The sequence below is a fragment of the Mustela erminea genome, chromosome 14 (assembly GCF_009829155.1).
Source record: "Mustela erminea isolate mMusErm1 chromosome 14, mMusErm1.Pri, whole genome shotgun sequence".
NCBI lineage: Eukaryota > Metazoa > Chordata > Mammalia > Carnivora > Mustelidae > Mustela > Mustela erminea.
The window spans coordinates 53644430-53667766 of NC_045627.1; the positions used below are offsets into that span (position 1 = coordinate 53644430).

General features: G+C 47.5%; 1 protein-coding gene across 3 annotated transcripts in view; it reads right to left on the reverse strand.

Annotated features, from left to right (window-relative positions):
* Positions 1-15897: 15897 nt before the first annotated feature.
* TMEM72 (transmembrane protein 72) overlaps positions 15898-23337 on the reverse strand; it is a 29092-nt gene continuing 21652 nt past the window's right edge. For 2 of the 3 annotated variants that reach the window (XM_032313673.1, XM_032313675.1), the window contains 3 exons: positions 22732-22803; positions 21015-21154; positions 15898-19621 (listed from right to left, as the gene is read on the reverse strand). In XM_032313673.1, coding sequence (XP_032169564.1) covers positions 19143-19621; positions 21015-21154; positions 22732-22803 — 691 coding nt within the window. In that variant the 3' untranslated portion in view covers positions 15898-19142. Of the gene's footprint in view, positions 19622-19963; positions 20069-21014; positions 21155-22731; positions 22804-23337 lie in introns of those variants that run through there. The other variant, XM_032313674.1, reaches the window with a different exon arrangement.

Here is a 23337-nt window from a genome sequence, read left to right on the forward strand (position 1 = left end):
CTCAGGGGGCACCTGAGTAGGGTCCTGCTGTTTGACTGGCGTGGCCTCTCCCAGCTACACCGCCTTTAAGAAACCGAATCCGATGGTCAAGAGGGTATAAACTTCTCCTCCAGTCACCGCCAGCTGAATGAGGATTTGCAGGCACCGAAGCAGAGGGGACGGAAGCCCACAGGCCTTTGGGGGAGCTCGGACAGTTCAGTGTTTCTGGGGTATAGGGGTGGCGGCGGTGGGGAACGGGCTGATGGAAACATTTGCAGTTTCTGTTTAATATCACCGTCCCTAGTCCTCTGGACCTCTTTGCCTCTACTCTCAACACAAATCAGTTTAGTGTCATTCGATCTGTGTGGTTCTTAATCTTTGTAGAAACAGATGGCCATTTTAGAACCTGATATATACCTTCTAGCAAACCGCAGGTAAAATCAGTCTGGGATTTGAGTTTATGGGCTCCTGGATCCCTCTTGAGAGGGGCTGTGCTAATCATTATTGTCAGGGCTGTGGGATTTGCGACCAAGAAATTGGGCTCTGCTGTCTATTTCCTGTATGACCTTGCCATGTTGCAATTGTTCTGGGCCTCAATTTCTCCACCTGCAAAAGTGAGGGGACTAAAGATGACCAGAGATTCTTCAACTTTGCCTTTCATGAATCTGTGGAGAATGACCCATCCTTGGCCAGCTCAGGGCTTCCCTGTGGTCAGGGACCCTCCCAAGTCCTGCACAGCCCAAAGGTCTGGTCATCAAAGCTGAGGCCAATAACTGGTGTTTCTGAAAGTTTCTAGAAAACAGTAAACAAAATTCAACAGATCCCTTAACCTCTGAGTATTCATTTTATGCCCAATAGGTAAATAAACATAGCGCCAGGGTAACATATAATTTCCCTGGGGCTTTCCAGCACTCAAGAATGAATCATTCTCTCTTATCTAGTTGATACTACGTCTGGGGCCCAAATAGGCTGGAGGGATGATTGTATTTGAGGAAGCAACCTGATGTGTCTTGCACTCCCACTGTGTGTCATGAACCCACACAATCCCCTCAACATCCCTGGGGAATGGGTATTTCCTGGATTTTATAGGGAACACAAGTGTCCATCACCAGGTCCTTAGTTCCTCCTGAAGCGATCACTTTTCCTTCAGTTTTCAATGTAACTATATTCGGTCTCCAGCTCATTTATGGTGGGTGTTATGGATATTGTTAGTTGCCAATCCATTATCCATTTTCTTCTTTGGAAAAAAGAGAGGAAGGAAGGAAAGGAACAGAAAAGGAAAAAAAAAATGGGGATGGCTGGGCAGCTCAGAATGTTAAGTGTCTGCTTTTGGCTCAGTTCCTGATTCCAGGATCCTGGGATCCAGCCATGCCTCAGGCTCCCTGCTCAGGGCGGGGTCTGCTCCTCTCCTTTGTGTGTTCTCTGTTTCACTTTCTCTTTAAGAAATCTTTAAGATTTCCTAAATGAAATCTTTAAAAAAATAAAAGGAAAGAAGTTGAGGGGCGGGGGCAGCTGGGACTTTGGGTCATGACCACTTGCATTTTTTACATGGCACTTGCAACAACCCAACTGTGGGTCATGAAATTAAGTTAGTAGATGATGTGACTTGTATTTTTAAAAAAATGGAAGAGAAAATATCAGTTTACAGCACACAAAGTAAATATAAGTTGTGTCTTATGAAACTTCTGTTTGTATTATTTATGTTTCAGTTACATGGATTAGGCTGATAATGAAATATGTTTCTCACTGTGGGCTATGGTCAAAAACGTTTGAAATCCACTGTCTAAGTCAATCTTGACAATCCTTTCCATGGCTTTCCCAGCTTCCTTTAAAGCTTGTGGGGCCATATGACCCACTTCTGGGTGAAGAAACAGGGAAAAATGTGCTGGGGGTGGCGGTGTAGTCAACTTCCCTGGTAGAAGGAACAGATATCCCTTTCACATGCTTTCTGTCTCAAATGTGGATACCATGTGTAATTTCTGGAGCACTGGCAGCTGTTTTGAGATCATGATAAAACATGTCCATATGCTAAGGCTAGTGGACCAAAAAGATAAAGAGTCTGGGTCTTATTAACATCATGGGACTATTGCACCATGCCTGAACTGCCTACTCTAGACTTGTCATGGAAAAACAATAAACCCCTATTTGTTTAAGCCAGAGACTTATGTTTTCAATAAAGGTCCAGATAGTAAATATTTTGGCCTAGTGGGCTAAATGGTCTGTGTTGCAACTACTTAGCTCTGCTATTGTAGTTTGAAAGCATCCGTAGACCACATGTAAATGAAGGGACGTGGCTATGTCTCTAATAAAGCTATTTACAAAAACAGGTGGTGGGTCACACATGACCTAGGCTATAGTTTGTTTACTCTTTTCCTAGATGACCTTGTCTATATTCTCTGACCTCATCTCCTCTTATTTGCCTTCCTCTCTGCTCTGGTAATGATCTTTTTCCTACATAGGACTACTCCCACCACATGGCCTTTGTATTTCCTGTTGCCTTCCTGGTAGGCTCTTCCCCGATATGTCCATAAAACATATTCCTTTGCCTTCTTCTGGTCTTTATTCACAAATCACCTTCTCTTCAAGGTCTTTCCTGGGCCCCTAACTAAAATGCTCCTCACTGGCTTGTGCATACTACTCTCTGGCAAGCTGTATGTTTTTCTAAGAAATTAAAAATTAGAAATTAGAAAGAATTAGAAAGCTCCTTTAGGAAGGAGACTCATTAAGACTCTTTCTGTTCCCTTCAATATTGACTCTCTCTGGAATGGGTAGTGTTTAATCAATATCTGGTATATGATTTCTCCCTTCCCCTTTCTGCCAGATTCAGGTAAGCAAACAGACTCAGGGAACCTCAATCCTCCATCCAAGGGGACACGGTGAATAAAGTAGAATCTGGTTTTGTACCCTGAGGGCCCCAGGGGGTCATGTGTGTGCTGCCAAGGAATGACAGTAGAACAACACCTACCTCTGTTGGAAGATCTGGCCTCAGGGGAGCTGAGGCCACAGAGAAGTTTCTGCAAGACTTTTTGCCTTAGCACATGACCCTCATAGAGGGGACTTGTGGGAGTCCATTAAGGAATGGGGCATCATCCTGTTCATCTTGAGCGATTTCACTTTTTATAACCTTCTTGCACTAGAAAGTCTTTAGAAAAGTCATTATTTTTTTAAAAAAATTTTGTAGATTTTATTTATTTATTTGACAGAGAGAGATCACAAGTAGGCAGAGAGGCAGGCAGAGGGAGAGGGGGAAACAGCCTCCCCGTTGAGCAGAGAGCCCTATGTGGGCCTCGATCCTAGGACCCTGAGATCATGACCTGAGTTGAAGGCAGAGGTTTAACTTACTGAGCCACCCAGGCACACAGAAAAGTCATTATTTTTAAAACAGTATAGACTTGGGGCACCTGGGTGGCTCAGTGGGTTAAAGCCTCTGCTTTAGGCTCAGGTCATGATCCCAGGGTCCTGGGATCAAGCCTGGCATTGGGCTCTCTGTTCAGTGGGGAGCCTGCTTCCTCCTCCTCTCTCTCTCTTTGCCTGCCTCTCCGCCTTCTTGTGATCTCTCTCTCAGTCAAATAAATAAATAAAATCTTTAAAAAAAAATGTACAGACTTGTAAGATTCATAAAAGGCCAAATGGAAAAACTCATGATCCAACATTTTTGGTAAAGAAGAAACCACAAGAATGAATTTGTGTTTGATATGCAAGGGGCTACGCTTAAAGGAGCCCACACCTGATAGAACACATGAGAAGTCTTGCACCAGATAAGGCTGCTCCCAGGACCAGGTGTGGGCTCCGCTCTTGCTCACTGCTTCTTAGCACCACTGCAGTGTTCGAAGAAGGCTGAGAAAGCACCTTCTTTCCTCTGGTTCTTCAACAGGCAAGTCGTGAAAGCGCCTGGGTATAATCACATGTTTTTGAGATGCAACTTAGATTTCTCTGAGTCTTGAAATACAGGTTTTTGTGATTTAACATAAATGCTATTAATAATGAGGATCATTTTCTAGACCATTCTCTAAAACTGAATTTTTTCATTTTCGTGAATTAAAATTTCTGGTTAACTGCCTGGATTGCTTGTATGATTTTTTTTTTCTCTTTACTGTCTCTGACATAAGATTCAGAACAAGTGATTTTTAAAGCATTTGTTGAAGTCTTCATGATTTCAAATGTATATGCTTTAGAAAACAATCCGATGATTGCACTTGACTGAGGTCTGTAAGATCCAGTTTAAACCAAGCATCTTTTCTTTGCCTTTAATGGGCTCTGTTTTATTAAACCCACCAGCAGGAAGAGGCCACTTACAGAATGCTTCTTGCACCACTCGCTTTGATGGAATCCTTGGGTAGTGAGGTCATCCCACTGCATGATCTTAACATAGAGAAGGATTTCCCATCGGTTTCCAGATGATTTCTCAAATAATCTGCATACCATCTATCTTTCTTCCCTATGTGAAATGGTTTTCATGAACTTTGTTAGCACAGAAATAATAACTTCAGGTTAATATATGGAACTCTACAACCCATGCTAAAAGCAGGCTGAAATGAGAGTTTACTTGCCAAATGAACATAAATTTGCATAATGTATGCCACATAACTGACTTCTTGTTAAACAGACACATACACACACACACACACATATGCACACGCACACATGCACTTCCCATATGACATATTATTTGTCCTTTATGGTTATGTTTTGGAAAAACTTTTATTTCACGTCGCAGAACTCTTCTTAAGTGCCTAGGCACAGGGTTTCCTAGGAGGGGGAGAGCTTGCTTTAAAAGGTGAGATAACTAAAAATCGCTCCTGAAACTTACTTTTGAGGAAAAATATTTGCTTAGCTCAAGCCTTTTCTCCTTGCTCTTGAGAAAAGGATGTCGCTGTCCCCAAGCCTGCTCTAAAGACATGTGAGGACAAGGACGGCATGAACATCTCTAGGCACAGAGCATAAAGAGGTCTGGTTTGTAATGAGTCAAAGGTCTTTCCCTTCACCTTCTCTTCCCTGGTTTCCTGACGTTGGAGACACACACACACACACACACACACACACACACATGATTTTGGTTCACCCAACAATACAAACCAGGCTAAAGAAAGGACATCCTTTCCTTTCCTTAGTCTTCTCCTGCCGTCCCAAACCTCCCACAGGTCTATGTCACCTCCCCATCCACCCACACATCACGCACCCTGCCACCTTCTACTTGGGCTCTGCTCCTGAAGGACACTGACAATGTGGGGCTGCCAGAAGCTCAGGGATGATGAGTGGACATCGTAATGGCCATGAGCTGCGAGCATCTCAGAAAGAAGATGAAGATACCTATGGCCATGCAAGACATCGGGGTAAATTACATTTTCAATAACTATAATTTCAATAATAGAAAATGACTTTATGCTCTTCAATACTTTTTTAATTTTTAAAAATATTTTTTTTAGATTTTATTTATTTATTTTACAGAGATCACAAGTAGAGAGGCAGGCAGAGGGGTGGGGGGAAGCAGGCTCCCCGCTGAGCAGAGAGCATGATTCGGGGCTGGATCCCAGGACCCTGAGATCGTGACCCGAGCCAAAGGCAGAGGCTTAATCACTGAGCCACCCAGGTGCCCCATGCTCTTCAATATTTTGATTCATTTAACAAATGGCAAGACTCTTGGCTGGGCATGACCTGAAACAGTACAAGGGCAGGAGGGTTTACGGAAGGACAGTTTCTCACAGTATAATGTCTTAAGTAAGGATTTCCCTCCACAAAGAGTCTGGTGTTGCTGGGAGGCCCAGAATGCCTGTGAATAGCCAGATACTGACTGAGATCCAAGGCAGCAAAATAGTAAACGATTAGGACTTTCCCTCAAGCCAGGATATTAAACAGCCGAAGGAAGTGGAGACTTTCTACATGGAAAAGAAAGGAACCTTGAGAGAGAGAGAGCACAGAGCGTTGGCACAAACAAGGGCCATTTGTCCAGTTCCTGGGCTTTGTATTTCAAAGCAGATAATCCTCAGGGCACTCTGGGGAGACTTGCCAGCAAGAGACTGTGGCTGTTGCTGTGTTCTGGAAGGAAGGACAGCCGCTCTACCTCTTCTTCTGAGCATGTAGTTTCTAAGGAATGTGAAACATTCTAAACGGGGAAGTGGCGCCTGGCCAGACTTGACCCGTTAACCTTGTGTTTAAAAAGATGTTTCTTCTGGGTTGACCTCATCTCTGAACCCACCCTCAGAGCCACCTCTGTTTAGTTCTTGGTGTGCCAGGGGCCAGTTTTCCCAAGTTTCCTCCCCAGCCTTTGTAACTGTGAACTTGAGACTTGTGTGTCTAAGGCAGCATTGTACCCTTTAATAATAAACTTCTTAAAGTTTGTGTGCATTTGGGAGTCATCTCTGGCATCTCACACTGGAAAAGCCCTCTCAGCATAATAAATAAGATGTTCCTTACCGCTGAGACAGAATTAGAATGATCAGTGTGTAGGTCACAGTTCTCCAGAGAAATAGACAGGTAGGTAGATAGATAGATAAAGGTGAGAGATAGAGATATTTAGAAAGAGAGAGAGAAATAGAGAGAGAGATATTGAGATTTATTTTAGGAAAGTGGCTCATGGGATTGTGGGGGCTGGCAGGTCCAACATCTTTTGGGCAGGCCAGCTAGGGGGAGACTCAGATAAGAGTTGATATTGCAGTCTTGAGTCAAGAATGTGCAAGTCTGCACACTGGAACCACACGCAGGGATTCTCTCTTATAGTTGAGGCAGAACGGCTTCTTCCTTGAGAAACCTCTATAGTTTCTGTAAAGTCTCCAACTGACGGGGTGGGGCCCATCCCATTATGGAGGAAGGCAATCTGTTTTCCTGGAAGTCTACTGATTTAAATGTTAGTCACATCTCAACAAACATTTAGCAACATTAAGACTGGTATTTTACCATGTAATGGGGTACCATGGCTTGGCCAAGTAGACACATAAAATTAACTGTCACAGTCAGTGAGTTTGGCCAATAGCTTATACCCCATCTTGTCCTTCTCAGGACAGTCTCTGTGGCTTCATCTCTGTGGCAGATACTCCGTATTCTAAGTCTCTTCAGCGCCTTCCTTCCCAGTGATTTCATGTTCTAATGTACCTTTATATGATCTGTGGCAATTTTTGAGGAACTTTTGCTTTTCTTCTGGCCTGATGGGTCTAAATTAGAACATTTTCAGTAAAGGGACAGATAGTAACTATTTTCATATTTGCAGACAATGCCATTTCTCTTGCCACAACTCAAGCCATGGTAATTTGAAATGAATGGTGTGGTGTGTTCCAATAAAACTTTATTTACAAGAACAGGCAAAGGGCCACCTGATTTGGTCCATGAGTAAAGATAGATTTTGGGGTGATATCAGACATTTTCTCCCTGCCAAACCTGGTGAAAGGGCTGGAGAAACTACACTCTGGGTTGGGATGTTTTGAGCTGTGAGGGGAAAAAACTCAAAGTGGGATTTAACATCTCATATAACAAAAAAGCCCAGGAATGGGTAGTTCCAGGGTTAAGTCAATGGTCTCAAAGGCATCTTCAAGGACCAAAGTTCTTTCTACCTCTGTACTCTCTCTCTGTATTCTGTACTCTGTCATCTTCAGCATATTGGTCTAGTTTCCCCCAGTATTTGCAGATGGTTTTTATATTTCCTTGCAGACATGACCACATTTGATGGAAGAAGAAAAAGTGTGCTTCCGTGTAGCTCATTTTAGTAGCAAGAATGCCCTTCCCAGAGGGCCCTGGGCCATCTCCCTCAGTTCTCGTTGGCCAGAACGAGGCTGTGAGCACACTGCCGAGACTGGGCCCTCTGTGACGGGCTGAGCAAAACACATGGTGGCCAGGGGATGAAGGCAGATTAACTGTGAAAACTCAGGCTCTAGAAGCAACCAAGTGATCAACTGTGCCCTTGGGAAGAAGCCAACAATGTCTGCTGTAAATCCTGTCTCTACCACAAAAGGCGGGCCAGGATGGGGGCAAATTGCCACCCTGTGGTAAGTGAGCAGAGTTTGAAGGGAGAGAAGGAGGGAAAGAGTCCAGAGAGCAGTTGGAGAGAGCGGTTTCCTCTGTGAAGTGCCATGTAACGGGGCGGGGCAGGGCAGGGGCTGGGGAGGCTCTGGTTATCTGTGAGGGAGCCCTGGCTAGAGAAAGGGAGCACCCCCCCCCCCACCCAGGCCAGAAAAATGGAAGCTGAAAATGTCCCTGGAGAAATGAAGAGTGCCCAGGGCCAGAAGACTCCCCTCTCTGTCACCCATTTGTTAGGAAAGCCCCTGGCCAGCAAACTCTAGGCTCACGAGGGCAAGAAGCCTTGGGAGGCTGTGCTGGCTGGTGTCTATCTGCTAACCTCCTTTAGAGCCCCCAGGGCCTGGAGTGTAGCAAGCAGGAGCAGCAGGAGACCTGGGCCCCAAGAAAGAAACTGGAGGGGTAGCCTGGGGGTTTAAGCTGTGTTTGTAAATGTTCAAGTGACATAGACTTAGCTATTCAGTCTTTCATGGGGTGGGGGTAGCCCTGCTGAGGCTGGGGTTTTTGTCCTGGATTTGGAGGCAGGCCATGAAGGAGGGCTGGACACAGCCCCCAGGCTCTTCTGGGCCTAGCTCTGCTCTGGCCCATCAGCCACCCAGGGAAATCCCAAAAATGTCAGCACTTCCCTCTCCCGTGTGAGCAGCCCAGTGCCGATCTGCTTGGGCTGGGGTTGGGGTGGCGTGCAGAAGAGCCCACCTAGCCCTGCCCTTCCTTTCCCTTCCCTTTCCTTGTTCTTTAATGATACACCATCATGGATAAAACACAAGCTTCATTCTTATCTATAGTTCTGTCTAGTACCATAATTCAACTTAGAAGCATTGCACAGGATGTGCCAACAATCATATTAATAACCAAATACATTCCACTACTTGGGTGACATTTTTAACAGTGAACTCCAGGTCACAACACAGTAACCGTCACCAAGGTTCTGGACGATAATGACTTCTCCGGCCAAGCAGGCTGTAAATATATTTTGAACCAAACCTGGCATCACCTGAGGGGATTCTGACTGTTGGGATCATTTGTCAAGACCGCTTCAGAGCAGACGGACTCTGTGGAGGTGAGGTGCTTAGTGCTCAGGAAAGAAACCCCGTCCAGGCACGTGAGTGCAAGAGTGAAAAGTGAGGCAAAGCCAGTCACAACTGAAGTGGGGAGCTGGTTTTCTGCCTTATTCCACCTGAGGCAGTCCTCCCTTACTCTCTGACTTTCTTGACCCTTCCCTGTCCCTTGCCTCCTTCCCTTCTAGCCCCCCCCCCCCAAAAAAATGAGTTTCAGATGACCTGGTTGGAAGGGATCTTAGGGTCACCTGGTCAATACTGTTCTCATTCACATGATGACGCGGGGGGCGGGGGACAGGCCCAGAGGAAGGAGCATGATTGAGGCCATGGGCTGTGAGTTCTGTGGCTAGTCTCAGACTTCAGTCACAGAGAATTCAGGCTCCAGACCCTGGAAAGGATGGATGCTGTCTCTACTGAGCCTTAGCTGTATGTCAGCGTGCAAGGCACTAAATTCTTCATGCGGAGGTTTCTCACCTAGAATATGTGATCCTGACAGACCGTGTCTCAGATGCTGTGAAGATCAGAGGGCGTGGAACCTAGGAAGCACTGAATGCCAGGCCCATGCTCAGGTCTCAGTTCTGTCAGTCGGTCGGTTGTGTTGTTGTTGATACCACTCTTTGCCTTATACTCTTCCTGCTGCACAGAAATCTTCTTTATTATGTTTGGAAAATGCATCGGCAGGCTTCAGACTCTGATGAACTTGGCCACACTTCCCTTGTCCCAGGAGGAACAATTACATGCCTCATGACATTCTAGTCCTATTTTTGAAGCTCAACACAGATCTACCTTCACAGATTTCCTTCTGAACTCATCTCTCACAGCACAGTGTGTGCAATTTCGCTGTACTGCTTCTGCCTGCCTCATGTCAGCCCCACTTACGGTCCGTCTATGGGATCAGACAGCACTCCCGACTCCCTCCTTCAGCCCAGCACTTTGCCTGGTGCTTGACTCACCAGTAGGTGCTTAATGAATATTTGTGGAGTTAAACTGACTTTTATCTCTGGCAACCTATTTTTTAAGTTTCTATTGGTGCTGCCGGTTTCAAAGACAGAAGCTGTGTTCCTCTCTGGAAAGAGTTCAGGGCTGTGAATATCTCAGCAAGTTTCCTGGGAGTCAGAAACTGAAGTGATAGTGAGCTGTCGCACCCTCACCCCACTCAGAGCCATGTGCAGCCTCACACAGAAGCAGCTGTTTAGGGACAAATGACTCATCGCCGGCATTGCCCATCCACTTTCCTTATTATCTTCCCTTTAAAAGGAAACTTGATTTGAGACTTGCAGAGGCTTTCAGTATCTATTAGGGGGTAAACATTCCATTGGAGGGCCTCTTGCTCCTGCCCCAGTGTATTCCCAGGGTACTTCTCCAGTTTGAATGTTCCCCTCTTTCCCAGATGATTATCCTAAGACATTATGCAAATTTCCAGAAACCCACACTGTACAAAGCATTGCACAGCCTATCTTTAGACTCAGAATTGGATTCCCCTTGGGCCCGCTCTGCATGAAGTCTGGGCAATGTTCCCTCCTAATGGGCACAGCTGGGCGTCTCTCCCTGATGGAACTGGCAGGACTTTTGGAGATGACCTAATTCCCTCAGGCCCCAAATCACAGCAGAGCCCCCATGGGAATATATGCTTGGCCTCCTGAAAGCTTCTTTCTATTCTTTTCATCTTTGTCATAAGGTGAAATTCACTTAAATGAAACTTGGCTTCTCCAAATTTCCCTTCTCTCCTGTGCAAAGGTCTTGACATATCAGTCCTTCCTTCTTCAGAGAAAAATGATAAGATAAGCAGCCAGGGGGATCCCATGGGAGCAGCCCCTGTTCAGCCAATGGGGACAGTCCCTCGGTGTCTCCAAAGAGCATTATATTTCCTTCCCTCTCCAGGTGGTCGAACAACTGACTCTCCACCAGGCCAGCCGCTGTCGAGACTCTGGCTGAGCCCAGAGCTTCCAGGGGAAGATGCAGGCTGGATGACTGGTCAGTTTACAGAGAAAGCTTGAAATGTTGTGCAGGCAGGGAATGGGCAAGAGATTTTCCCATTTGGACTTATTAATGAGTACGATTCCTCTGAGAGATTAGTGAGGAGTGGAATTGCCCAGGACCCCAAGAAGAGGCTCCAGTTCATTTCTAGGATAAACATATTGGCATGGGAGGACTCTGGGCTGGGCGGAAAGGAGCAGGGGGGCCCTGCAGTCCAGAGAGAGCCGCCTCCCCACGGAGCTGACCGAGGAGGGGGCAGAGGATACCAGAGCCCCTGCAGTCACCCATGTTCCTGAAAAGGAGCATTCAAGGGGAACCATCGAGCTGGTGTTTACTGAGTCCTTGCCAGCTGCTGGTCAGTTCTTGGAAGGAGGTACTATTACCATCTCCTCTTTACGAATGGGGAAGTAGAAGCTCAGGGGGGTTATATGACCTCCTGGCCACATAGCTGGTGAAAAGCAGATCTAGGGTTCAAGCCTAGGTCCTGTGCACTTGTTCTCATCAATACACTCCATTTCTTCAAGATCATACGAAAAAAAATTAGGAGCTGGGCTTCCGGACTGGCAAATTGTGGAGCTCAAGGACCCCCCCACCCCATGAAACAGCTTTTTAACTGGAGAAAATTATAAATATCAGTTATTTATAATCTTTGGAAATTGTCTTAAAGACATACAGCAAATGGAGACACATTCATTTAAGAAAATCTGCTAAATCTTGGTGAGAACAGGGAGTGTCTATAGCATTTGAACTGTGACCCATTCCCTTATCCCCTCTCAGCTTTGTCTTATGGAAACTCCACACCAGGCTTCTACCCTGGGCCGGTATGGCCACTAACACAGGGCCTGCCTCTCCCTCTGAGACCCAGTTTAGGTTACAGTTTTGTCCCTAATGGGGCAAGATGCAGGCATTTCTCATCCTTACAGGCCTGTGTTTATAGAAGTTCTATTCTGAAGAGGCACAGCCAAGATGGCGAAGGCCCCTTTCTCCCATGGAGCCCCCACTCCCATGAGCGGAAGTTCTGCTCCAGGCGCAGTGGGCTGGGATGTTGGGACCTCAACTCCACACCCCACTCGCCCCCAGGAGGGAGGCTCCACGCTGGGAGAGGCAAGCTGAGAGTACTGGGGCTGTCTCCATCTCAATACCTGCTTGTGGAACACGGGTGTCATCACTCTGGGGGAAGCAGATATCTGTCCCCATCTCTGGCTCCTGAGCACTGCTACACATGTTCTAGAAGAACTCACAGTGCTGCCTCAGGGGACTGACTTTATTTAGAACAGAATGTGGAGATTTCCATCCCTCATGGGATAGACACAGGACATGTAGAACAATGGGCACCTGCAGAGTCACGTAGATGTTCACGGGCACCTCACATGCTCTTCGATAAGGTCACCTGTAGGGTTTATGATTGGTGCATAGGTATAGCGCGTGATGTGATGTTTGATCCTTATGTAAGCTTTGGGACTATAATAGGGGGCTAAAATTGTGGTGCGAGGTTCCCGGATCAAGATATGTAGAAGACTGACAATAAAGAAGTTTGCCACTCAACCTCGTCTGCGGGTCGTTCTTGCGGGTCGAGAGCGACAGAAGGGAACTATTGAAAACAATGGTGATCTGGGTAGAGAGCAATTAAAAGGAGGCTCATAAACTTCATAGCATGAGCAGCAAGAAGCAAAAGACAGGAGCAACTAGGAGTTTGCTAGGAATTGGGTAAAGAGATCATCTCCAAGAAGAGCCTTCTTGGGATCTCAGTCAGTTCTGGGAGTCAGGAAGGTGGTGTGCGGTTGCTAGGCTGGACCGACTCAGGCACGATCGGCAGGAGGTGGGGGGAATTGAAATCATTCCCCAGTTCACACACAGATCCGTCAACAAATGTCAATGCCCCGTAGGCAGAAGAGGCTTAAGCACACACTGCAGGGCTAGCAGCAACACCCAGAAAGCCAGGCTCAGAAATCCAGTCACAGGTATGCCCGATAGCCTAGCACACAGCTTTGTGTGTCCAAAATTGTACCCTCTTAGGGGTGATCAGGGAGGAAACACCCAAGTTACTAATCTCTGGCTAAATGTGGGGGGAAATGTAAATTTCTAGAACTGTGATAGAGGTTTCCAAGTCTCACATGCACGCTGGTGAAGGGTAAGTATCTGACTGGTCAAAGGCACTTAATCACACATTTTTTTAAAAAGATTGTATTTATTTATTTGACAGACAGAGATCACAAGTAGGCAGAGAGGCAGGCAGAGAGAGAGGAGGAAGTAGGGCCCCCCCCACAGCTGAGCAGAGAGCCCCATGCTGGGCTCGATGTGGGGCTCAATCCCAGGACCCTGAGATCATGACCCGAGCCGAAGGCAGAGGCTTTAACTCACTGAGCCACCAAGGTGCCCCTAATCACACTTTTTGACCAATAAATGGCTTATGCTGACTCAGGGTAAACTCCTGGGGAACGAAGCTAAAAAATTAAACACAAGTAAAAAAAAAAAAATCTGAGTGGGGACCTAAGGGGCTGAACACTGGGGGAAACAGATTGACTTCACAGAATTAGTCCAGCCAACTAATTAGCAGACAAACAATGACAGGAAATAAACAAATGAATAAACAAAAACAAGAGACTCAGACAGGGACAGGGAGAACCAGTTTCCAGTAGTTATTGTGTATTATCTAAAATGTCAACTTGTTAAAAGTTTTGAGATATACAATGAAAGAACATGTGATACACAGGGACAGAAAGCAGGCAACAGACACAGTGTTCGAGGGACGTGGAGACGTGGGACGTGGTGACAAAGGCTTCCAGGTAGCTGTTATAAATATGTTCAAAGGAAAACATGGAAAAAAAACTGATATCAAACCAAGTGTGTTTTGTAATCACAACAGAGTTGAATTAGAATATGTGTAAATTAAATAACATACTCCTATATGGCCAGAAGGCCAAAGAGGAAATCAAAGGAAAGTAGAATATACTTCTAAATGAGTAAAATTCCACATATTAAATTGTATGGGATGCAGCTAGAGCTGCACTCAGAGAGAAATGTATAGCTGTGAATGTATATATTAAAAAATAACAGATACTTCCTATCAACAACCTAACTTCTACCTGAAAAATACAGAAGAGCAAACTAAAAGCAAAATAAGCCTAAAGAAAGAAAGGTGAAAGATTAGAACAAAAATAAATGAAATAGAGACTAGAAAAACCATAAAGAAAAATCAATGAAACCAAACACTAGGTTTTTTGAAAAGTTCAACAAAATTGATAATCTTTTTGCTAGAAGACCAAGCAAAACAGGGAGAAGACTCAAATTACAGAAATGAGAGGGACTAAAATGTAATAGTCTGAACAACATGATGCCAACAAAAACTTGGGTGAAACGGACAAAACCCTAAAAAACGTGATAGATGTGTTAATTAACTTGATTGTGGAAATTATTTTACAATGGATATATAAATTAAGTCATCACATTGTATACTTAAATATATATAATTTTATTTGTCAATTGTTCCTCAATAAAACTGAGAAACAAGGAAAACAATTCCATTTTCAAAAGCACAAAAAAAGAATAAAATATTTAGGAATAATTTTAAGAAAGATGGCTAAAGTTTGAACATCACATTGAAAGAGATTGAAGACAATCTAAATAAATGGAAAGTCACCATATATTCATGGGTTGAAGAATTAACATTGTGAAGATGAGAAAGCTCTCAAAACTGGTCCAGAAGGCCATGGAATCCCTATCAAAATACCAGCTGGCCTTTTTTTTTTTTTTTTTTTTTTTGCATAAATCGACAAGCTGATCCTAAAATTCGTATGGCAATGTGAGGGACCTTGAATAGCCAAAGCATCCTGAAAAAGAATAAAGTTGGGGGCTCACACTTCCTAGTTTCAAAACATACATACTACAAAGTTAGTTACAGTGATCTGAGCTGTGGAAATTTCATAAGGCTAGATACACAGATCAATGGAATAGAGTTAAAAGTGCAGAAATTTATGGTCTATAAATTTTCAACAAAGGTGGCAAAATAATTTAATTCAACAAATGGCACTGGGACAACTGGATATCCACAAGTAAAAGAATTAAGTTATAGACTCCATTTCGCACCATGCCGAAAAATTACCCCAAAACTGATATTTCTAAATTTAAGAGCCCAAACTGTAAAGCTGTTAAAAGAAAATATAAGAATAAACCATGACCTTTGGTTAAGCAATGGTCTCTTAGATTTGGCCACAGAAGAAAAGAAATAGATAAATTGGACTTCATCAAAATTAAATCTTTTGTGTTTCAGAGGACCCTACCAAAAAATGAAAAGGCAACCCACAGAAGTGGGAAAATACTTGCAAATCATTTATCTGGTAAGGGTCTAGTATCTGGAATGTATAGGAAACTCTTACAACTCAAAATTGAAAGACAACCCAGTTTAAAAAAGGTGAAGCCTTTGAATAGCCACGTCTCAAAGAGGGTATGCAAATGATCAATAAGGACATGAAAAGATGCTCAACCCCTTGAGTCATTAGGGAAATGTATATCAAAACCATAATGAATGGATGACTATAATAAAAAAAAACAGATAATAGAAAATGTTGGTGAGGATGTGGAGAAATCAGTACCCCCATACACTGTTGGTGGCAATGTAAAATGATGTAGCACCTTTGGAAAACAGTTTGACAGTTTTGCAAGAAGTTAAACGTTGAGTTACTATTTGACCCAGAATTTCTACCCCTAGGCATCTGTCCAAGAGAAATGGAAATATGTATCCACCCCAAGACGTGAATGTTTATAGCAGCATTGTTCATGATAGGCACAAAGTGTAAACAACCCAAATGTCTGTCAACAGATGAATAGATAAATACAATGTGACATATACATGTAATGGAATATTATTCAGCCACAAAAAGGAGTAATGTAAGGATACATGTTATTAAAAAAAGGATACATGTTATACATGGATGAACCTGAAAAATATTACGTTAACTGAACAAAGCAAATAACAAAAGGCCACATACTATGTGGTTCCATTTATATGAAATGTTCGGAATAGGAATATCAATGAAGACAGAAAGTGGATTAGTGGTTGCTTTGGGTGTGGTTGGGGTAGTGATCACTAATGCATACCAAGTGTTTTTTTTTGTGGGGGGTGATGAAAATATTGTGAACTTAGATTGTAGTGAACTTGATTATGAATATACTAAACCCATTTAATTTTGCACTTTATATTGGTTAATTTCATGCTGTGTGAATTTTATCTCAATAAATATATTTTAAGAACTAAAAAAACAATCCCTTAGGGCTGATGAGAGACAGAGAGGACATTCTGGGTGGCCCAGCTCCTCTTGATCGAGGGTCCCCTGTGTCTCTGTCTAAGATGGTGGATGGTGGCTATGCTCTTCCCAGGCTCAAGCACTGGAATCCTGAGGGACGAAAGGAGCTCTTGGACCTTCACTGGCCATGCTGCCAAGACATATTTTGGTGGTGTTTCCTCAGTGTTTCCTTACTCTGGGACTTCCTCACGGTGCAGTCACACACAGCATGGGGCCCCCACAGCTATGGGGACAGGCACTCACACTGACCTGGGTGATTTGCAATCTTGGCAGCTCTTTCCCCATTCTTGTTGGTTGAGTCATTGTGACAGTCCTGAGAGAAGTGCTGTTATTCCCACATTATAGGGGAACCTGAGACCAGAGGGGTGAAGAAGGTTGGTCAAGGTCAATCAGCGTGTTAGGAGCAGAGCCAGTGATCCAGCCCAAGGCTGTTTCTACTTCCAGTCGCTCTGTTCCACATCTATGCAACGTGGAACAACCACTTTCTGCTGAGAAAGGGAAAAGGAGAGGACAGGGTCAGCCCTTCTGGTCTTTGTTTCTCATCAGGGATAAGGGTAACAACGTCTTTCTAGGGATAACAGTGCACAGGGATGTGACTGCAAAGTGTCTTGGGCTGAGGATCAAAAGGTGACTTGTGGCATTCATCTGCTCATCAGAGGATGCCACTTTTCTTGTCTGGTCTACTGACAGAGCTGAGGGCTCCAGGCTGTCTAAGGATCTCATCCCAGCTTCGCTGCAGCTGCTGTGGTTGGAAGCACTAGCGTGCTGGAGAGCTTTCCTTCGCTAAGTTAGGGAAGATCATAATTGTTGAGCTTCTGATGTCTAGTCAACAAACTCTTGCTTCACTGATCATGGACACCAGGAAGCCCAGATGTCTCAGGAGGGTAGGCCCATCAAATCCCCTGGAATTCCCAACATGTGCCTCCCTGCTAAGACCCATCCCAAACAATGCTTTACTCTGGGTTTACAGAAGTGTTTATTAAATAGCTCTGATAATACACTTCAGCATTTGCTTCTTGTGACCTGGTCATTCATCCCCACTGGGGTGGCTTGAGTTCTGAGAACAGAGCGGAAGTGTTGGGTTGCCCAGAAGCCTGCCAATCCTGTGTTGTGTGTTTGTCTGTGCCCATCACTTTCCCCTTCTGGGTGTGACAGGTGCAGGACCCCTGGCTCCTCTCCACAGGGGCTCCTTTTGTGCACAAGGGTCCTGCCTGGGACACCTGGCCCATTAGGAATTGGGTGCCATTCCTGTCTCCTAATGCCCACATTCTGTGATTCGGTCTCCCCTGACTGTGGGCTGGCAGATTCTGAAGCTCTTGGTGGCAGCCGTCCTCGAGGGCTCACAAGAACATATTTACTTGTTTGTTCTAACTTGGTTTTAAAGGAGAACTGGGTTACTGCGGGAAGAGAGCTGCTCACTTGGGAAACCTGTTGGGTTCAGGCACCAGAAAGATCATCTGGTTGGCCCTTAGTCCCCCACGTTTGCGAAGGAACTACTAGGGGATGTTGAAAAGTATGAACACATGTTTTTTATCTAGACCTTCAAGCATGTGCTCTAAGGGCTGCTCTGCAGAACCCTGGTGCACACACACACACGCACACGGAAACAATATAACTGTTTCTTCAGATTACCCATTCACTGAGACTATTTATGAATAATATGTCTGCTCTTCCTTGTGACAATCCCATGAACCAAAAGACACCTTTTAGAAACAAATACCATTTCGCAAATCTCTGAAGGATATCTGATTGAAATTTCTTTGTTCATGATAGGTTAACTGTCACTTCCCTCGCCCAGTGTCCCAAAACTGACCTGCCTGCCCACTTCCCTCCTATCCACCCCCCTTTCCCTCCTCTTCCCTCCCTTCATTTAAAACAAATGTATATTTATCACCTATTCTGCCACCAGGCTGCTGAGCACGGTGTGGCCGTGTCTCTGTGACTGGTGTCTGGGGACCACCGCCTCCCCAGTACCCCCCGCCCCCCTCCCCGCACACTGTAGACACTGGGTGCTGTGCTGGGACTGGCGCCGCTGAATCCTTGTCGCCATCCAAGACCTTTTGGTTTACGTCATCTGCTCGGAATCTCGGGAAAGTTCATGTGGTGGGGACGCCAGGAGTCCTCAGTGATGCTTCTGGAATGAACTTGGCTTTCCCTGCAGGGAGCACAGAGCGGCATTGTTTCCTGAAGGGCTCTGTATCTCCTGCTGCCCAGCACCCAGCCCCAGGACACACAGAGAAGGCGGCCCACAGCTCCCGCTGCTCGCATCCTGAGGGCTGGCAGCCTTGTCTTCCCTCTACCTCGGGAGCGATCTCGCCTGGGGGTTGGGATCTAGGGCTACCTCCAACACCTGCCTTGGATCTGCTCATAACCAACACTCCCCTGGGCTTGTTCAGAGCCAGGTTGTTGCATAGAGATGGGATGGATGATGAGTCCTTGTTGAGTGCTGGGTCCTCGTGTCCGGAGAAGAGAAGCCCACTGGCTTCCGGGGCCGAAGCAGCCTTATGTGAAGCGGGACTGATGGTCTCTTTCAGGGAAAGCACCAAGATTTCCCCACTCCATGCCCAGGAAGGAGGAACCTGTGCTGGTTTGAGGCAGCGTGAGCTTCATTTGCGCCTTCCTCAAGGATCTGCAGGATCTGCCAGGCCCCTTGATGGTCCCAGAAGCCTAACTACTGTGGGGAAGTCTGGTCACGCCATGAAGCCCTGACCGGTGACGACCCCCAGCTCCTGGGAGTTCCTCAGGTATTAGGAAACTCCAGGCAGGGCCGTCAATCTCTGAAGACCCCTTGCTGAGTGTCCCTCAGGCTGGAAGGAGCGACTCAGAACAGGCTGGTGTCTGCGAGAGAAGGAAGGAAGATAGGGGCTTGTGGGGGCGGGATGATAGGGGTAGTGTCAGAGGTGGTCTCCTCCGGCTCGCTGTCCCCATCATCCAGGTCTTCAGTGAGAGACGGGATGATACTGACTGTACTGTCCTCAAAATGCACTTGCTTCTTCTTGACCAGAGAGTCAGCTGGCTCCAAGGTCAGCCCTGTCAGGGTGTCTGGGCACTGGAGGGCACCGGGTCTCTTGGCCCCCTTCAGGATGCTCTTCATGTGGACGAAGAGGGAGCCGGGCCCATCCTTGAAGGCCCCGTGGAAGGTGTAGGTTTGCTCGGTGTCCCCAGAGCCGGTGGTGCTCACGGCACTGCTGGAGGGGTCCGTGTACTGCTCAGAGGAGGCCAGCACCTCCGGGGAGGCCTTGCTCTTCTTCCGCTTGCTCAGCAGGAAGTAGGCCAGGCCAGTGATGATGAGCATGGAGCCTGGAAGGAATGTGGGAGGTCAGGAGGCTAGACGTGTGCTGGGGAGGAGTTGGACAGAATGCTGTCCGAGCCCATCATTCCAGAGGGCCACCGTGGCATGCTCAGGCCCCCCAGGCTCCAGCCTGCACCCCTGACTTGTCCTCACACAACCCCTGATTCAGGGCCAGGCCTGCTGTCTGACTAAGGGATGTCCATGGGGCCAGCGCTGTACTCCTCCTGACTGTTAGCCAGGCAGCCCTGTGCCTGAGGCCCCTGCCTGTTGATAGCCGCCCCTGGGGCCACCTGCCTGTCTTCTCATCACCATCCCTAGCTTCTGTGTTAGGACCTCGTGTTGGGCCGGACCTGCAATGCCTGCCGTGGGTTGCACTCTGTTCTGGATACTGGGCTCCAACCGCAGAACTGGGCTTCCTTCCATTCCCAGAAGTGCAGAGATGCTCCTTCCTCAGCCTTCCCAGGAAAGATGGAGGAAAGTGTGAATCCTACTGGGTGGGGCTAGCCTAGCACGGGTCCCTCTCTTGGGTGCAGCCTCCCTCCTCCCCCCCTACCCCTCTCTCCCAGTCTCCAGCCTAGAGGTCTCTCCGGCTCAGGTTGAGATTGCTGCCCTGGTTCTCCTGCCTGCAGGCCTGCCTATCCCGAGGAGGCCTCTGGGTGTCTCTCCCTCTCTAAAGAGCGGGAGGTTGTGGCTTGCCCTGGCCTCATTGTTGCTGAATCCTCTGGAGTCCACTGAGGGTTGAGCAGAGTGGCCTTGAGATGCTAAGACAGGTACATTAAGATAAACCATGGGAAGGAAGAGGAGGCTCTGCCTTCCAACGTTGTCTCCCCGCACACCGGGCATTTTAGGCCGGTCACGAGGAGGGACAGGCTTTCATAGCTAGGGAGTGGGGAAGAAAAGGGTACTAGCAGAAGGGCTGTGGGCAAAACCCAGGGGTGGGAGCACGGCACCCTGGCTTCTAGCTGACTAGCACGGACTTAGGAGGTGGGAGGGAAGATGATGAGGCCTGGAGGGTCTGCTGGGGTCCCCTCATGGCATGCCTCCCAAACCAGGCTGAGGAGTTTGGACCAGAATGGGTAGCACTGGGGAGACATGGGAGGGTTTGGACAGAGAAGTGACCATCTCATACCCTCTGAAGGCCCAGACCACACGCAGACACTGGAGGAAAGTTCTCCGTTTGTAGGTGCAGCCTCTGGGCCCATAAGAAGGGATATTTCTACTACTTTATCAACATGAAGTATGTCTGACCCCACCTCATTCCCTTGATCTAGGCCAAAGAAGTCAGTGGAGCCAGAGGTGGGGCCAGTGTCACTGAGGTCTATGCGGGGGGATTCAGCCCCTCCTGCTCAGAATCCACCTGTGGTAGGGTTTCCTCCCTCCACGAACTCCTGGAGCTCCTACCTGGGATGGTCACGTGCCAGACCAGGACGGGATGGAGAAAGCAGGCCACAGACAGCAGCATGTACGCCAGGAACTTCTGGAAGCAGCCCAACCAGCGGGCTTTCTCCCTTGCTCTGTAGGCCAGGGACTCTGGTTGACACCTGGCAGCAGGGGGGTGGGGGTGGGGGCCGAGTCCAGGATTAGCAGGAAATAGGAAACAACCCAGAAAAGCCCCAGGACATGGGAAGCTGTTGGAGGCTGGGATCGAGTCCTGGTGTCCCCATGTTCTCTTTAGTGGCCTGTGGCCAAACACTCCCCAGGGGCTGGGGTCTTCATCATGGGTTCCACAGTTAGGTTTCTTGCCTGAGTCCTTCAAGAGGGCCTACAATTTTTCTAAAAGGCTGCCTCGCCTGCTCTTTCTGTCAAGGGTGAAGGGAGCTCAACGATACCAGGATTCAGCAAAGGTAGTGGGAAGGAGAATAGGAGACTCAGGGGCCCTTTGAGAGGTCCCCAGTGGAGTGGAAAAGGCATGTGGTCTGGGAAACAGCTGGCTGGGACAGCTGTGTAGACTGGGCACTGCACAAGCCACTTGTCCCCCTGAGTGAACAGGCCAGAATCCAGCTCCACCTGGCTCACAGAGCCTCGCCTAGGCATAAGATGGCATCAGCCCCAGAGGGACCTCTTTTTAAAATGGCCCTCAGTTTAAAAGGTCCCTTTATAAACAGGCCCTTTTTAAATTGGCAGAGGTCTGATGCCGAGCCCATTTCCTCAGCACTCTTGCTTCCGGGTTTCAAAGAAGGAAAGGGCTTGTCTTAGGTTCATCTCCTTCATCCTGTGAATTGGTCTGTCCAGGCTAGTCTGGGGGCAGTGGCGGGGGCTGGAGGACAAAGGTCTGGTTCAGAACACTGCCCTCCTCCTGCAAACCATAACCATGGCTCATTGGTGCCATCTGGTGGACATTGTTTTGTGACCAGACCCTGGCTGGGAGAGGAGGGAGTTCAGAACAGAGTGAAATGCCCCTTTGGGTTCAAGGCTCCTTCCTAACCTGTCCCAGAGAAGTTGCAAAGATCGCTTGACTGTGCCATTCATTAGAAAGGAAGAATCTTTTGCCTCAGGGCTGGTGACCTTTGGAGGCAGCTGATGGCCTTGCAAGGTGCTGGGGATTTGAGGCCTGGCTCTTTCTCTGATTACCTAGAGACACAACTATTGAGGTTCTGAGAGCTGTGGTCCAGAAACAGCTCTTGGCCACAATGATGACAGTGTTTAGTAACTGAGCACTGCTAGACAGCAAGTATGGGCCTCTGTGACCATGTGGCTTCCCGAGGGGATCTTTACAGCCCCTGACTTGTGCCTGGGTTCTAGCAGGAAAAAGAACCAGTTCTGCAATCTAGCTCTGCTGCCTCTAAGACCATCCGGCCTTCCGCAGGGTCCTCCCCTCTCCATGGGTACCTGCGATGGCAGATGCAGCTACGTGCTGTTCTTGGAGGTGGGAATGGACTCTGCAGGGGCTTCTGGGTGGGAACGGGCCCTAGGTGGATGCTTCATTCTGCTCCCCTGGTTGGGAGCAGAGAAGGGGGACCATTGAGTTCTGTGGGACTGAGCCCGTGTCTGGGCAGGGACTGGCTGTGTGGGTGGGGAGGGCAGCCGTCGCAGCTGCTTCAGGAGCAGGACCTCAGCTGGACTGGCCTCACGGGTGGTGGTATGTGGGGGCGTCTGGGGCTAGGAGGAGACTACTTACTGGAAGCAGATGGCCAGCAGTTGAGCCACAAAGTACGCCCCTTCACACACAGAGACGGCAGCGCCTATGAACCTGTGGTGGAGACAAGGAAGGGAGTTCTAGAGCCCTCTGATCTGCCCTTTGCTCTTCCAGAGCCTCTTTTCTTACTGCCTCTGGGGCTCCTGGCCATCTCCTGCCGACAGAATGTCCAGGAGTTTCCTGACCTAATGCGGCCCCCCAGCCGGTGTCTGCCAGGAGCTGCTCCGTGCCAGGGCCTATGCTGGGTCAGGCCTCAGTGGACAGGTGCCAGCCAGGGCCCAAAGATGGGTGCGGGAGTGTAGGCCACCGGAGGACGCTGCCTTGACCCTGGCCCCCTATGTGGCCACTAGCCGGCACGTCCTTCTACTACTGTCACTAACATAACATTTGCTGCTTGGTTGTACGAACTTGAAGGCTGGATCTGTTCCCGATCCCTTTCCTTCTCCCTCTTTTCCCACTGTCCAAACAGTCTCTGGCCTGACCTATATGACCTGAGTTTGGGTAATGCCGCCTTGACCCCTGCACTTGTCTCCCCTTTTCTGCCTCTCTAACTCCCTGCCCTCCCTTCTCCCTCTCCTGCTCTTCCAC